The 15,288-nt window shown below is 46.8% G+C and overlaps 2 protein-coding genes and 1 pseudogene across 3 annotated transcripts in view; 2 read left to right on the plus strand and 1 right to left on the minus strand.

The window, feature by feature from the left end:
- Nucleotides 1-736: 736 nt before the first annotated feature.
- Nucleotides 737-6,490, minus strand: Jagn1 (jagunal homolog 1). Of its 2 annotated transcripts, none has more exons than XM_028788682.1 (2): nucleotides 6,262-6,490; nucleotides 737-1,688 (listed from the first exon to the last, which is right to left on the minus strand). In XM_028788682.1, the coding sequence occupies exons 1-2, from the start codon at nucleotides 6,348-6,350 to the stop codon at nucleotides 1,226-1,228; spliced, it is 552 nt and encodes a 183-aa protein (XP_028644515.1). In that variant the 5' UTR covers nucleotides 6,351-6,490; the 3' UTR covers nucleotides 737-1,225. The 2 variants fall into 2 exon arrangements, with proteins under 2 accessions (XP_028644515.1, XP_028644516.1); XM_028788683.1 differs by having other exon boundaries at nucleotides 6,255-6,299.
- Nucleotides 6,491-11,095: 4,605 nt separating this feature from the next.
- The window catches only part of Cidec (cell death inducing DFFA like effector c), a 12,901-nt gene continuing 8,708 nt past the window's right edge, over nucleotides 11,096-15,288 (plus strand). Inside the window, exons 1-3 of the mRNA XM_028788681.1 lie at nucleotides 11,096-11,153; nucleotides 11,374-11,451; nucleotides 12,650-12,803. Coding sequence (XP_028644514.1) covers nucleotides 11,149-11,153; nucleotides 11,374-11,451; nucleotides 12,650-12,803 — 237 coding nt within the window. The 5' untranslated portion in view covers nucleotides 11,096-11,148. The remainder of the gene's footprint in view (nucleotides 11,154-11,373; nucleotides 11,452-12,649; nucleotides 12,804-15,288) is intronic.
- LOC114639876 lies at nucleotides 13,984-14,345 on the plus strand (annotated as a pseudogene).

Here is a 15,288-nt window from a genome sequence, read left to right on the forward strand (position 1 = left end):
TGGCCAGCCTGTGGCATTTTTGGAGGTGGGGCTGAATGGAAGTTCTATTGCTGTTGGTGTGTTATGCCCTTAGTGGCGATATTGGGATCGCATCTTTTGTTTTCTGGCTTCCACAGGGTAAGCAGTTTCTTTTGCACACGCCCCTAACAAGTAGGCCAATGAACCATGAACAGAAAGCTAACAGAGAAAGAACCCAAATCCCTTTGACTCATGTTATCTGTCGGTTAGTAGGAACTAATATAGCCCCTACAGCAGACTCTTAAAAATCATTTTGGATACTACTACACAGTTTTAGACACATAAAGGACTAAACTTTTAATCTCTATAATAGGCAGGCAAAGACAGGAGTTTGTGAGTTTGCATTCAATCTGTTCTACATAGTGGGTTCCAGGACAACCAGAACTAAATTGCCATATTTTCTGTGTATGAATATTCTGTCTGCAAGTTTGTCTTAATAGTTCATGCCCATCAAGTATCTCCAGAGGCAGGAAGAGGGCATCAAAGACAGTAATTACAAATGGTTTTGAGCCACCATGTGGGTGCGGAGAACCGAACCTGGGTCCTCTGTAAGAGCAGCCAGTGCTCTTAACCCCTGAACCACAGTTCCAGTGCTCCTTACCCCAGGGTAGTTCTTACCTAAAAGCTAGAAGGCTGCAGCTGACAGATCCGTACCTTCTCTCTTCTCCACGGGCAGTCCCATACAACTCTGAAAATCAATCAAACCTCCAACACAAGGCACAGGACAGTTGTAACTTTATTGAGGTTCTTTTGATTTAAAATGGTTTGCAGTAAACAGAACAGCCCACAGGGGAGCAACTTCCCAAATGTTGCCTGCCCTGTGACCCACAGACTGAAGTAGACTTTCACGTACTGATTTATTCCAGATCTCTTCTAGGACTGGTGGTGAAGAGGTGACAAATGGAAGTAGGGAGTATGACCAAGAGAAGGCAAGGGTAAGGCTCAGTCTGGAAAACCCAAACTCTAGAGGGCCTCAAGTTCAACCAGGTAAGGTGTGTCACAGCCACTGGTCACCCAGCTGTAGCTAGTCAAGAATAAATTAAATACTACAGCTTTGCCACCTCAGCAGATGGTAACAGAGAGTCTAGTGTGCACTAGGTGCCAACATCACAGATGCCACAGTCTATGGAGATTCTGAACAGCCCCCTTCATGCTGCTCAATGGGAGACCAAGGTTTTACCCCTCAGATCAGTCCGTCAAGCAGGCTTTATTTACGTTTCTTCTCCTGTGTGCTGGTGAACCAAGAGTCTAAGAGTTTCTTGCTGTAGTACAGTTGCCAGGCATGAACTTGGACTGCCAGTATCAACACCAGGTACATGACAGAGACAGCAGAAAAACCAAACAGGAAGCGATAGGCCTTGCCATGGCGGTAAAGTTGCTGTGCCGCAGGGAACATCTCCATGCTGCCGTAAATGAGGGGAGCGATGGAGAAGAGCCCCATGCTGATCATGGAGAGCACCAGGTAGCTAATGTTGTTTCGGGGGAAGGAGAGAAGGCCCAAGACAGAGGGCACAATGCTCAGCAAGTATGGATATTCCCACTGATAGGGCATGGCCACCTGATCATGTGACAAGAGCCTCAGGTGTCCCACGCTCATCTTGGCAACCAACAGCAGCCATATGACGAGATGCACGTAGATCAGCTTCTTGATTTCATACTTGAGTGTCACACTGTAAGGCAGAGCAAAGGGAGAAGCAATTTTCATTCAAAGTGCTCTGACCACCAACTGTATTCCAGGCATGTGTATAGGACACACGGATACAATGTGAGTGACACAGCCTCTGACAGAGGTACAAGAGATGGAGAAGAAAGTAATTAAAAAATGAAGTGTAAGCCAGGCGGTGGTGGCACACGCCTTCAATCCCAGCACTTGGGAGGCAGAGGCAGGCAGGTTTCTTAGTTCGAGAGTTCGAGGCTAGCCTGGTTTACAGAGTGAGTTCCAGGACAGCCAGGGCTACACAGAGAAACCCTATCTCGAAAAACCAAACCAAAAAACAAAAAGTGTAAAGCTCAAGTAAATACACATATGCCCAGGAGATAGATAGATAGATAGATAGATAGATAGATAGATAGATAGATTTTTTTGTGTGGTTTTTCGAGACAGGATTTCTCTGTATAGCCCTGGCTATCCTGGAACTCACTCTGTAGACCAGGCTGGCCTGGAACTCAGAACTCAGAAACCTGCCTGCCTCTGCCTCCCAAGTGCTGGGATCAAAAGCGTGCGCCACCACTGCCCGGCTTTCCCAGGACATTCTAAGGAGTAATCAACGTGGCATAAGATAGAGTACCAGAGAAGGCTATTTGTGTAGAGGAGAAAGCTATTTCAGCCTAGGTTCTAGATGAGTGGAGGTGAGCATTCTATGCAGAGACAAAAACATGCAGGCACAAAGGCATAAACATTTATGTATGTGTTTATCAAGAAATCAAGTGGCAAGACACAGGGGAGAGGCAGTAACGGCAAACTATTCAAGTACACTTCAAGACTGAAGAGCAGCGCCTGGGAGGCCGAGGTGGGAGATTCCAGATTGGAGGTTGGCCTGGACCACAAAACAAGACACCGTCTCACCAAGCCATGACAAGAAGTCTGAGCTACAGAGAGGTAAAGAACCAGCTGAAAAATTCAATTTAAGGAAAAAATAAATTTATCTTAGGAAATGTGGGAGGTAAGGCGGAAAAAAAAAATCACTCTGGCATTCAAGCTCCTTCAAGGCAGGATCCAGTTTGCCTTTTTCTTTTAAAAAATTTATCTTACGTGTATGTGTGCACCACATCCACGCCTATGCTGTTGGAGGCCAGAAGGAAACCTTGGAACTGGAGTTACAGATGTTTGTGAGCCTTCTGATCTGAGCGCTAGGAACTGAATTTAGGTCCTGACAGAACAGCAATTACTCCTATAGTTGATCCATTGCAGGGGAGGGAGTTATCTCTTCAATCCCCACCCCCAGTACAGTTAATAATCTTCATGAGCTAACAACTCAGTATCTGGTGGTATCTCAAACTTCAGGAGTCTGACCCCAAGTAGTTTTTTAGGTATATTTAGGCACAGCATGATTTGGTGAAAATCTTCTTGGTGATAACTATCGAGGTCTGTGCAAAGATGAACAGCAAACGGCTTTAGAACAAATAGAATATGGCCCACTGGTTAGCACATCCACGATGCGTGTGCCTCAGATAGGCAGAGCCCTGAGGACTTTGTGTCCTGAGGACTGCATGCTGTTATGGAGCATCTCCCTGCCTGTCCTTAGAGTCACCATGTCACCCCTAATCTATGAGTTGCATGAAAACTCTAAGGGGGTTTCCAGCCCCTCACTGGGCAGTGTCCTTGGCACTTAGAAATAGTGACTGATCTTTTTCAAGCAGGTACTTTAATTTGCTGCTGGAGCAAATTAATGATCCATCCATCACATCAGGAAGGACTTAGAGATGGAGAGTGTTAGTAACGTCCACCGCCCTTAGAAAGAATGTGGAGATATAGATTGTTAGTAAAGTTAGGTTAGTGGCTTTGATGTGGAAAATCTCCGGGAACAACTTAGAAAGTGACACTTTTAAATATCGAGTAAGGGTTGTTTTTTAAGGTCAGGGAACAAGAACAGTGACAGCCTGGCCAGCTATGGCTGTCCTGCCTCTCTTGGTAAAGCTGGGCTGGTGATCAAGATTTCTTATATTCATCTTTGCCCTCAGCTTCCTGATATGATTTAATAAAAAATTTGTTAATGAGTAGATATGCACTCTGAGGATTTAAAGTAGAAATGACTGACTGTTTCTTATATAAATTTTAGATTTATGATTCTTTTAAGATTTTTATAAGATTATTTTTAAGATAAATAATATAATCGATCCTTTCTTTGTAACCACAAACTGTCACCTGCCAGTAAGAGAAACTGGCTGAGAAAACTGCTTGCTCGCACTTTGTTAATCTATAACAAGTTGCTTAGTTACTAATGCACATGGATTCTTGGGAATAATTTGGGTTTTTTTTTCCACCCATAATATGTAAGAGATTTGATCATGTGAGGGTATTGAGAAACTTTAAAAAAAAAAAATGTAGCCAGGCGGTGGTGGCGCATGCCTTTAATCCCAGCACTTGGGAGGCAGAGGCAGGCAGATTTCTAAGTTCGAGGCCAGCCTGGTCTACAGAGTGAGTTCCAGGACAGCCAGGACTACACAGAGAAACCCTGTCTCGAAAAACCAAAAAAAAAAAAAAAACAAAAAAACAAAACAAAACAAAACAAAAAAAGCATACTCATCGTAATTGTTCATGTAAAGAAAACCAGAACAGAATGGAACCACATTGTGATTCTTGTGCTGCTTGAAAGATCTGGCTGGGATATATAAGCTGTAGCTGAAAGGTTGTTGGAGCTTTGCTTCATCTACCAAATACATGTATGTGCATGTATATATGTAAAGCTGTTGAAGCCTGTTAGAGACTGCTTCATCCACCAAGTGTGTGAGTGTGAGGGCCTGCATTACATCATTGCCAACCCCGCGTCCCCACCTTGGATCGCTGAACACAACTGTCAGAGATGGCCAGTTAATTCAATCCCATATGCACAATAAGCTTAAGACACGGCTACATTGAAACTCTCTGTAAACTTCATGTGACATCTTCCACAAAGATGGGGTCTATAGGCAGTGGTGTCACAAGCCTTTAATCCTATCACTTAGGAGGCGAAGGCAGGTAGGTGTGTCTCTGAGTTTGATGCCAGCCTGGGCTACAGAATGAGTTCCAAAAAAGCCAGGGGCTACCCCATCTGGAAAAACCAATAAAGAAAAGAAGAAAGGAGGAAGGGAGGAAGGTGAGGGAAAGAATAAAGGGGTCTATAGATTGACAAACTCCCAATAAGGGTCTAGGGGAGAATCTGGTATGGTCTCAGCCACACAGTGCAAAGGTTACCAGGAAACAGGCTATACATCTCTTCCTCTAAAGAGACAATGTGTGTGATTAACATTCCTGGTTCTTCTAGTGCTTAAGATTTAAAAACAAAACAAAACAAAAAAAAAACTTTATTGAAAGTATAACATGAAACCAAATAACAGGTCTATTTTGTACATTGTTATTGCCTCAGTATGTAACACAATAAAGGATAGATAGATAGCCAGTAAGGATTTATCAAACATATAAGGGAACGTAGAAAAACTTTCTTATATGGACTTCTTCTTATATTCTTTAGATTTATCCCTAAACCTCAGGCTGGACAGGGCCACCTTTTACCATCCACATCCAGACAGCGCCATGTTTAGCAACTACCTTGTGGTAGTTTCTATGCTGTGCCTCTACACAAATGACTTGCTAATTCCTCAACAAAACCTAAAAAATATGAGATGTTCTCCCTCTGAAGACATAAAAACTGAGACTCCAATTAGAAATAACCCGCGTGGGGGCTGGAGAGAAGGCTCAGTGACTAAGAGCACTTGCTGCTATGGAGGCGGGTTTGGACCACATACCAAGACTCTAGCTTACAAAATCACTTTGGAGCTGGGTTAGAAAGATGGCTTGTCATCCTTCTGGGTTTGGCTCTCAACACCAACATCTGATGGACTCAAAATTCCATGTGTAGGGCTGGAGAGATGGCTCAGCGGTTAAGAGCACTGACTGCTCTTCCAGAGCTCCTGAGTTCAAATCCCAGCAACCACATGGTGGCTCACAACCATCCGTAAAGAGATTGGATGCCCTCTTCTGGTGTGTTCGAAGACAGCAACAGTGTACTCATAAATAAAATAAATAAATCTTTAAAAAAAAAAACTCCATGTGTAACTCCAGCTCCAAACACTGGATTCTGTGAGCAAATTGCTCTCATGTGCACAAACACACACACATACACACACGAAATTAAAAATAAAAATCTTCTTTAAAAATCTTAAGTAGTTTTCAGGCCAAGTGCATTCCTGAAAACCAGCAGCACTCAGGAGGCTAAGGGGAAGGCTGTGAGTTCAAAGCCAGCCTGAATTCTACTGTGGGACCTCAACTTGAAAAAGAAAAGTGGTGTTCCCAAGGTCACCCAGAGGGGCCAACACCGAACCATGTGCCTGTACAGGCTGGATCCCCCTCAAAGCACAAGGCGGACCGAGGCAGGCCACGGGGCTTCCCCGGCCTGGAAACAGAAAAGAGTTCGCTGGAGCAAGGGACCTGGCGGGTGCACGGCAACTGCCTGGGGAGCGACAGAGTGAGGACCACTGGCGTCGCTTCCCAGGACAAGCAGGCTCCGCCGGGAAAGGCCTCGGTACGCCTGGCTCACCTCGTACCTCATCTGGTAGTGCATGGCGACGCGCTCGCGGTGCTGAAAGTCGCTGCCGTCGGTGCCGGCCGCTCGTGGGCCTGCCCGAGACGCCATCGTGCAGAACCAAGGTCCCTAACGTCTACCCTCTTGCTCACCCACCTAGCCAAGCACCCAGCGAACCCCTTTCCTGCTGTTTCGGCCCGGCTTCCACTACACGGCGTGTAGCTCCGGGAGAACTTCCGGCCTCTCTATCCAGGGAGGACTGACTCTGTGGTTTCTTATTCGCGCATGCGTTCTTGGTCTTTCCGCTGTTCCTTGCATCTCACGGAGCAATTAACTTAGTCCCTAGAAGTAGCTCGCCGGCGCCCAGAGACGCCATTGTGCCGAACCAAACCCCAGGCCGCTCATGCCAAGCAGCCAAACCCTTAGTAAACACATTTTAAGTTTATTATAAAGCATTTTAAAGATTACTTGTGTATGGGTGTTTTGTCTGTCTGTCTGTGCACCCCATGTGATTTTTGTGCCCACAGAGGCTGGAAGAGGACTTGTTAGCTATAATGTGAGTGCTGGGATTTGAACCTAGATCTATTTGGCTCTTAACGGCTGACCCAGACCCTAAGTTTTTATTCTTGAGAAAGGGTTTCATGTGCCTCATGTTGGCCTCGAACTCTTTTTTTTTGGGGGGGGGGGGAGGGGAGTTTGAGACAGGGTTTCTCTGTGTAGCCCTGGCTGTCCTGGAACTCACTCTGTAGACCAGGCTGGCCTTGAACTCAGAAATCCGCCTGCCTCTGCCTCCCAAGTGCTGGGATTAAAGGCGTGTGCCACCACTGCCCGGCTCTGCTTTTTTTCTTTAGCCCCCTGTGCCTCCTGTGATAAACTTAGTGTGCCAGTTCCTTGAGTCAGCCTCTGGCCTATCTATCAAGACACACCAAGTACACATGGAATGTTTAATAAATGTTTGGGGCGTGAATGTGGAAGGGAGGGGCCTGACCCTTTGCCTAGAACATCCTTTCGGAACTGCCTCACTTGGACTTTCTCCTGGCTCTGCCGTCTGTCTGAGGGTTGAGCTATTCGTGTTCCAATCTCAAATCTATTGCACCACATCTTTTCTTTTCCTTGTTTTTTGTTTGTTTGTTTGTTTGTTTGAGACAGGGTCTCATGTAACCTAGGCTAGTCCAGAACTCACTCACTTTCTGTGTAGATGAGATGACGTTGAAAACTCCTGATCTTCCTGCCTCTACTACCTCCCAAGTGAGGGAATAACAGGCCTATGTGGCTTTCTTTATGCTCTGATTGTATCATCCCCCCCACTCCCCCCAGAACAGTCTATTGTCTTCTCACCTGTTGGGGTACAGCTCTTTTCCCCACTCTGGGTCCACAGACCATTCAGTTCTTCAGACCTGCGTTGTCCTACTACATTGGATTTGTTGTTGTTTGTTTGTGGGCTTTCTTAATTTTTATCTTTTATACTAATTTATCTAATATGTGTGACATATACACCTGGGGCTTATGGGAAGATCAGAAGGTGACTCACGAGAATAAGTTCTTTCCATTATGTAGGTCCCAATGATTGAATTCATTGAACTTGTAAGTACCCACAAAGCCATTTTGATGACCCTAGTACTCTTTTGAAAGTCAAGGTCTGTGGTGGTTTGAATATGCTTGGCCCAGGGAGTGGCACTATTAGGAGGTGTGGCCTTATTAGAAGAAGTGTGTCACTGTGAGTATGGGCTTTAAGACCCTCATCCTAGCTGCCTGGAAGCCAGTCTTCTTCTAGCTGCCTTCAGATGAAGATGTAGAACTCTCAGCTCCTCCTGTACCATGCCTGCCTGGACACTGCCATTTTCGCTTTGTTGATAATAGACTGAGCCTCTAAACCTGTAAGACAGTCCCAATTAAATGTTGTCCTTATACGAGTTGCCTTGGACATGGTCTATTCACAGCAATAAAACCTGAACTAAGACAAGGTCTTACTCTATAATCCATGCTGGCCTGCAACTCCTTATGTAGTCCAGGAGGGACCTTAAACTCAAGGCAGTCAGCTTGCCTCTGCCTCCCAAGGGCTGGGATCCCAGGCCTAAGCCACCACGCCAACTATGTTGGTTTTTTGTTTGTTTGTTTGTTTTCTTCTCGGAACATGATTGTTAGAAAACAAAGAAAGAAACAAAAATGAAACAACAAATAAATAAACAAAACTTTTTTTGTTTTTGAGGTAAGATCTCTCACTGTGTGGCCTAGGCTGGCCTTAGACTGGTGATGTTTGTGCCGCAGCCTAAAGGCTCTAAAGCCTCTTTAGAGGCTCAGGCTGAGAGAGAGGTGGACGTCAGCACTTCTGGCTCCAATTGCTTGCTTGCTTATGTGTTCCAGCTCTCCAGTCCAGCTCCTCCAGGTGTGGGCTGAGGCTGTCTTGCTTTCTGATGGATTTTAGTGACACACTGAAAGCGCTCAATGAATGAATGTTGCCTCTTCCAGGGATTGGCTTAGCTCTAAATAATGCTTATCCTGCGAGCCAGTGAGTCCCCACCGGACAGGACAAAGAAAGGTTGTGCATCTCTGTCTTCACGTTGCTGCTTTAAGATCTGAACCGGCTTCCCAACTAGCTGTGCCTACAAATGTGTTAAGCATTTATAAAGTACTCATCTTAGCCAGGTTTGAGTGGTACACACCTTTAGTCCCTGCACTCTGGTGTATAGTGTTTGCACCATATGCATGCAGCGTCCAGAGTCCCCTGAAACTAGAGTTACAAACAATTGTGAGTTGCCATATGGGTGTTGGTAATAGAAGCTGGGTCCTCTGTGGAGGTGGCCAGTGCTCTTGACCACCGAGACAGCTCTCCAACCCCGCGAATAATGTGAACGTTTTTATGGAGGTTTTGATATAGACATATTTGTGTGTGTGTGTGTGTGTTCATGTAAGGACAACCTATGGTAGTCAATTCTCTCTTACCACCATGTGTGTCCTGAGGATCAAATCGAGATTGTCATGTTTGGCGGCAAGTACCCTTACTCAATGGGTCATCTTGTTGGCCTAATTTTTATTTTTCTTAGTTATAGTGTCTGTAATGAACGATTACAGATTTTATACTCTTTTATTTTGAGACTTTGTAGGGCAGACTTTCTTGAGTTGGAGATTATCTTCCTGCCTCTGTCTCTTGAGTCCTGTATTTCACTATACCCAAATTTTGTGATTTTTTTTCCACCCTCTTTCTTGAGCCAGGTTGTTACTTTGTAGCACAGGCTGGTCTACAAACTTCCTATAGCCAAGGCTAGCTTCATTCATAGCAGTCGTCCTGTCTTGGCTTCCCAAGTGCTGGGATTGTAGCCATTACAAGCATGAGCTACCTCTCTTAGCAAGATATTTTTATTTTTGATATTACACATTTCACCTTGTCCTAATCTCTGATTTTATTTATTGCATATAGCATATTGTCAATAACAATCACTTTTATCCATTGAGCACCTAGGTGGCAAATGTTTTTATTGTGTGTGCTTTTGGTTGTGAGACAGGGCCAAGTCTATAGCATGAGATAGTTTTCAACTCATGGCCCTCCTCACGCCTCAGTCTACTGAATGTCAAGATGACAGTTCTGACTTCAACGTGAACATTATACAGAGGAGAGAACGCAGGGTTCACAGAGGGCACTCATGTGAGCAGAGAGTCTGTGTGGGGGCAGAACTCAGACCAGAAGCCACATCTGTTGCTTTCTGTGCCCTCTTGCCTAGTGCCATGGGCAGTACCTCTTCTCAAGCTTTCGAAACATGCCTTCTTCCCCATTTCAGGGCTTTCTGGAAGTCTGTCTGACTTGAAATCCCTAGGGAAGAGTTTCAAACTCACTCCCCTGGCTCTTTTCCCCAGCTGGGGCTGAGGGCCAGGGGAGTGGCTTCCCAGGAGATGGAAATAAAATGGAGGGAGGCCTGGGCTGTGCCTGGCCACACAGTATTGCCAGGAGGCTGGGAGGTGAGGGGGAGGTGAGGAGCTGGGGTATTTGGCTACTCAAGAGAAGTGGGGGGGATTCCCGTGTTGGAGGGGGGTATAAGGAACAGGGTTGGGATAATTGTGCTTGAGTCGTGTTGGGTTGGGGTGAGGGAACTCTGTAGGGGTGACCTGAGAAGAATCTACCTTATCAGAAGCCAAAAGTGCTTTGACATGGCTGAGGTCGCAGTCCTACCCCATGCCCGCTCCTGGGTTAGGCTCTGCTTCTTGTGATAAGGGCTGAAAACAGAGACAGCAAGGACACAGGAGCTTCAGAGACATGGACGGGGGCGGGCAGAATGGAGGGTCCTTCTGCAAGTCATCGGGAAAGGCTTTCCTGAGGTGGCAGCAGGGAACCTGGGACTTGTAGGTGGTCTGTGTGGAGCTCTGAGTGTGATACAAGCTGCATCACAGGTAAAGAGACTGGCTGTGCAGGGGCTTGCAGCCCCAGCAGGCAAGAACCAGAGAACAGCACTACAGGGGAAAAAGCAGGCAGCGAGCTGAGTACTACCCCATCAGAGCTGTGATGCTGTGTTACAAATCATAGGAGTTACCTAAGTGAGTAATAGAAGTGCAGACTCAGCTGCTTTGTCACATCAGTCATGGTGCCAAGGGCTCTGAGTGGGTAGCAGCTATAGTATTGGAGAGCACAAACCTAGATGGTCTTCAGTACAAAAGTTCTCTTGGCCAGCGCTAAACCTCAGGAGGGCTCTATTGCTCAAGGGCCCATGGAGCAAAGCAGGCCCCGCCGTCTGGCTGAGTGGAGTTTCTGGACTATAGGTGACTTTCAGGTCCCTCACAGCACGAGGAGGTGTGACTCACCTCCTGCCAGCGTGAAGTGGACTCTGTCCCCTGAGACTGGGACAAGTCAGTGAGGGCCTCTTCAGTCCTGAGTTCAGCTTTTCTGCTCAGTGTGACCAGAGCTTGGGTCGGAGAGACAATGGAGTGAGTGGCACTGGGGTTGGGGAGCAGCTATGGAGTAGGGGGAGGTGGTAGGTGCTGGCTCGGTCATAGTTGCTATGGACTCAGGGGAAATGGGTGGTCAGATGAGAGACTGGGGCAGAGGGTTGCTGCTGTGTGGGGGTTGGAACACATTGGGTCAAAGAAAGAAAGAGAAGGACCCCTCCCTTCCCGCTAACCAGATACGCTTCTGCTTTGGTTCCAGGTCCAACGCAATCCAACTGACAAGGATGGACTACGCCATGAAGTCTCTCAGCCTTCTGTACCCCAGGTCGCTGTCCAGGTGAGGGGAGCCAAGAATAGAAAAGAGGGGGGAGCCTGGGGAGCCATCAGTTAGAACTTCTCAAACTTTTAATGGGTATAAAAGCCATTTTGGGGCTGGCTGTGGTGGTGTATGCTTTTATCCCAGCACTCAGGAGGCAGAGGCAGGAAGATCTTTGTGAGTTCAAGGTCAGCTTGATCTACAATTCTGGATTAGCCAGGGCTACATAGGCTACCCTGTCTCAAAGAAAAAAAAAGTCATGTGAGTGTGTAGTTGAAACATGGATATGGCCAGGCATAGTGGCACATACTTTGAAGCCTGGCACTTGAGGAGCAGACACAAGCAGATCTTGGTGAATTTGAGGACAGTCTGCTATGCACAGAAAGTTCCAGGTCAACCAGAGCTACATGGTGAGATACTATCTCAAAAACAGACAAGCAAGCAAAGAACCCATTAAAACAAAACAAGCAAAAAAATCTTACTACCATAAATCCCGACAGGTCTGATTCAGACCTGAGCTGCCTAGAGTAGTGCCTGAGCCTGCAGTCTGGATGAGCGAGTGCCCAGGTTATACTCTTCTCTGCCACCATCACGGCTCCTGTCACATCTGGAGTAGGGAGGGCCAGCCTCTGCACTGAGTACCTTCATTCCTGATCTCCCAGGAGCCTCATGCCTACTCTGGGAAGTGGGGACTAATATGTCAAGTCAATAGATGGGGAAACTGAGTCACTGGTCGAGCATTCTATTACCTGTCACCTAGCAAATCTGTAGCAGAGACAAACTTTGAACTTGAACCCGAAAAATTCCAGACTCACATTCTCTCTGCTCCTTTCTTCCTACCCTGTGTATCTGAGAGTTCAAAAATACTCGACAGGTTTCCCAACCCCTCCCCCCTTAACCCCACTTTACATCGAGGGGAACAAGGCCACAGAGCAGAGTAGTCCACAGGGGAGTGTGGCTGGTCCAAGAACCAGCCACACTTAACACAGTTTGGGGGACTTGTTAGACAAACAGTCCCTTTGGGCGCCACTCACAGCCACTGAAGTGACTATGATTTTAGCAAGATTGCAGCTGATTTTCCTGTCCATCCAAATGGAGACACACTCTCAGATGGGCTCTGAGAAAGCCACCTGGAGAGGCTGTGATTGGTGGGAAGGAAGGGTCAGCTGTGCGCTCAGGCAGCAGACAGGTCATCTGATGTTCAAACTGATGTCCCCAGGCACGTAGCAGTGAGCACTGCAGTGGTGACCCAGCAGCTGGTGTCTAAGCCCAGCCGGGAGACTCCCAGGGCGAAGCCCTGTCGTGTTAGCACAGCAGATCGGAAAGTTCGAAAAGGCGTCACGGCTCACAGCCTGGAGGACCTACTGGTCAAGGTAAGAGGTCTGCCTGCGCTCTGCCTCGGCTCTCTCCAGGCCTTGGCTGAGAGTCGACGCTGCCAGCTGCTTCAGTCTTCCAGGTCTGAGCTGGAAGTGTGTGTGCGCATGCGCGTGTATTTTCTTAAGAAAGGTCCCTTTCTGGTGTCAGCACTGGAGGGTTGGTAATCTGCTTGGAGAGGTATGGGTGTGACAGAGAGGTGACAAGTTCAAGTGACAGAGGAGGGGCAGTGCATTGCTGTCTTACAGGCTAACAGTAGGTGAGTGGTATTTTCTTCATGAAAAGGCTCACGGTTCTTTTTCTAAATGAGCCAGGTATGGTGTCTCGTGCCTGAGAACCCAGGACTTGGGACACGTGTGCGTGCGCACGCATACACACACACACACACACACACACACACACACACCAACATCTTTTTCACTCACACACAGTAAAATTATACAAAACATAAAAACAAACTTCCGGAAGTGTCAGGAGTTGAAAAAAAAGAATTTTAGTGCTTTCAGTCTGCATCTCCTACCTGTCCCCACAACTTTCCCTGCATCTGTCTCCCAAACTGGAACTTCCAGGAAAGCCTTTGTTTGGAAAATTTGTACTCCCCCATGAGTGGAAACCCAGGGCTACCAGCTCCTGTACTAGAAGAAGCAGGCTGTACCGAGAGCAGGACCCCGTTCTCATCATTCCTTTCCCTGCCCCTCCTACAGCCCCTTCTAATTTTGCTTCTGTTGTGTCACCTCAGGCCTCCCTAGCCCATTAGTACCAGCTGTGTGGGGCTGGAACCCTTGCATCTGAGGGTCCAGTTGCCCCACATAAGCCAAACATTTGAAATAGGTTTTCAGTTGTCAGAGTCAATTTAGCATGCAGAGAACATAGCTGAGGTAACTTTCAGGCGAGGATTCTATCCCACTCATGCAAGTTAACTCTGCTCTTCCTAGGAGCAGGTTTGTCGGCTCCTATGAGACCTGTGGAGGAATCAAAAGGACTGGCTCACTCTTTGCCCTGAGCCCCAGGGACCACTTCCTTCATTAGGGTTTTCTTATCATACACGCTTCCAACATTTTATACCCCTACTCCTTACCCCTAGAGCCGGGTCATGATTTTCCTTTTCAGTGGGTACTTTAAGAACACCTTTGAGGATTCAGCCGGCGGTTCGGGGAGAAGTACCTTCCACCTTAGATCATGGCCAAGTTCGTCCGTAGCTTCTCGGAGAAGGCACCGTTGATGGTGGCCGCTGCCGTGACTTACTCGAAGCCTCGATTGGCCACATTTTGGCACTATGCCAAGGTTGAGCTGGTTCCCCCCCCCAACCCCTGGTGAAATCCCTACAGCTATTCAGAGCATGAAAAAAATAATTCAAAGTGCTAAAACTGGTAGCTTCAAACACCTTACAGTTAAGGAAGCTGTGCTGAATGGTTTGGTGGCCACTGAGGTGTGGATGTGGTTTTATATCGGAGAGATCATAGGCAAACGTGGCATTGTTGGCTATGATGTTTGAAGACCAATCTTTAACTTCTGATTTGTGTTCTTATTTGAATGTTCTTGGACCACGTGTATGTAACGGGACTGCTATCTGAATAAAATGCTAGCTGTCAAAAAAAAAAAAAAAAAAGAACACCTTTGAGTTGTAGAATTTGAGACCTTCTAGTCAGGGTTCTGTTGCCAGGGCACACAGGGGACTATAGTAGGACTCTATCTCTGTAACACAGACAGGTCAGAAGGGACTCTTACTGCCAGGGCTTGAAGGATGGTGGCCCTCTGGACTCTGATTCATGTTTGACAGCACAAAGGTGTGGACAGAGTAGAGGGGAGAGCATCGGAGATGTGGTTGCCAAGTAACCGTGTCATTCCAAAGATCTCACAAATCTGCTCCTAGGAGGAGCAGAGTTAATTAGCATGAATGAAATAAAAACCTCCCCTGGAAGGTTAAGTCAGCAATGCTCTCTGCATGTTACTGGAGGGGTTTAATTTTTATTTTTTTAATGATTATCTACTTGTGTGTATATGTATGTGCACACATGAACACACGCATGTCACAGGACACAGGTAGAAATCAGAGCATGGGAGTTGGGTTTCTTTCCATCATGTGGGTCCTGGGATTGAATTCAGGTCAGCAAGCTTGACTATAGGCACCTTCTCACTGGAACTTAAGTTCCATTTCGTTATTTAAGTTAGTTCCTTGGTTTGCCTTTAGGAAGTTAGGCAGGGTTTCAGTCTTTAGCTCAGGCTTCCTTGGGACTCACTATGTAACCCAGGCTACCCTGGAATTTCCAGTATTCCTCTCACACCAGTTTTCCAAGTGCTAGGATTACAGGCACGGCTCACCAGTTCAATCTAGAGGATATTTTCATTGTTGTTTGTTTGTTGTTTGCCTAGTTTATGGGATGCTGGGATGCTGGCTGAAATCACCCAGGGCTTTGTTCATGCTGAGCAGGCACTACACACACACACACACACACACACACACACACACACACACACACACAC

The sequence above is a fragment of the Grammomys surdaster genome, unplaced genomic scaffold, assembly GCF_004785775.1.
Source record: "Grammomys surdaster isolate TR1022 unplaced genomic scaffold, NIH_TR_1.0 125756, whole genome shotgun sequence".
Lineage (NCBI taxonomy): Eukaryota > Metazoa > Chordata > Mammalia > Rodentia > Muridae > Grammomys > Grammomys surdaster.

Bases quoted from the DNA above. Each gene is read 5' to 3' on its own strand.
- Jagn1 (XM_028788682.1), bottom strand. From the start codon at position 6,350: ATGGCGTCTCGGGCAGGCCCACGAGCGGCCGGCACCGACGGCAGCGAC. The intron at 1,689-6,261 runs GTACGAGGTGAG...TCTGCCTTACAG, and splicing joins GCCATGCACTACCAGATGAG to TGTGACACTCAAGTATGAAA.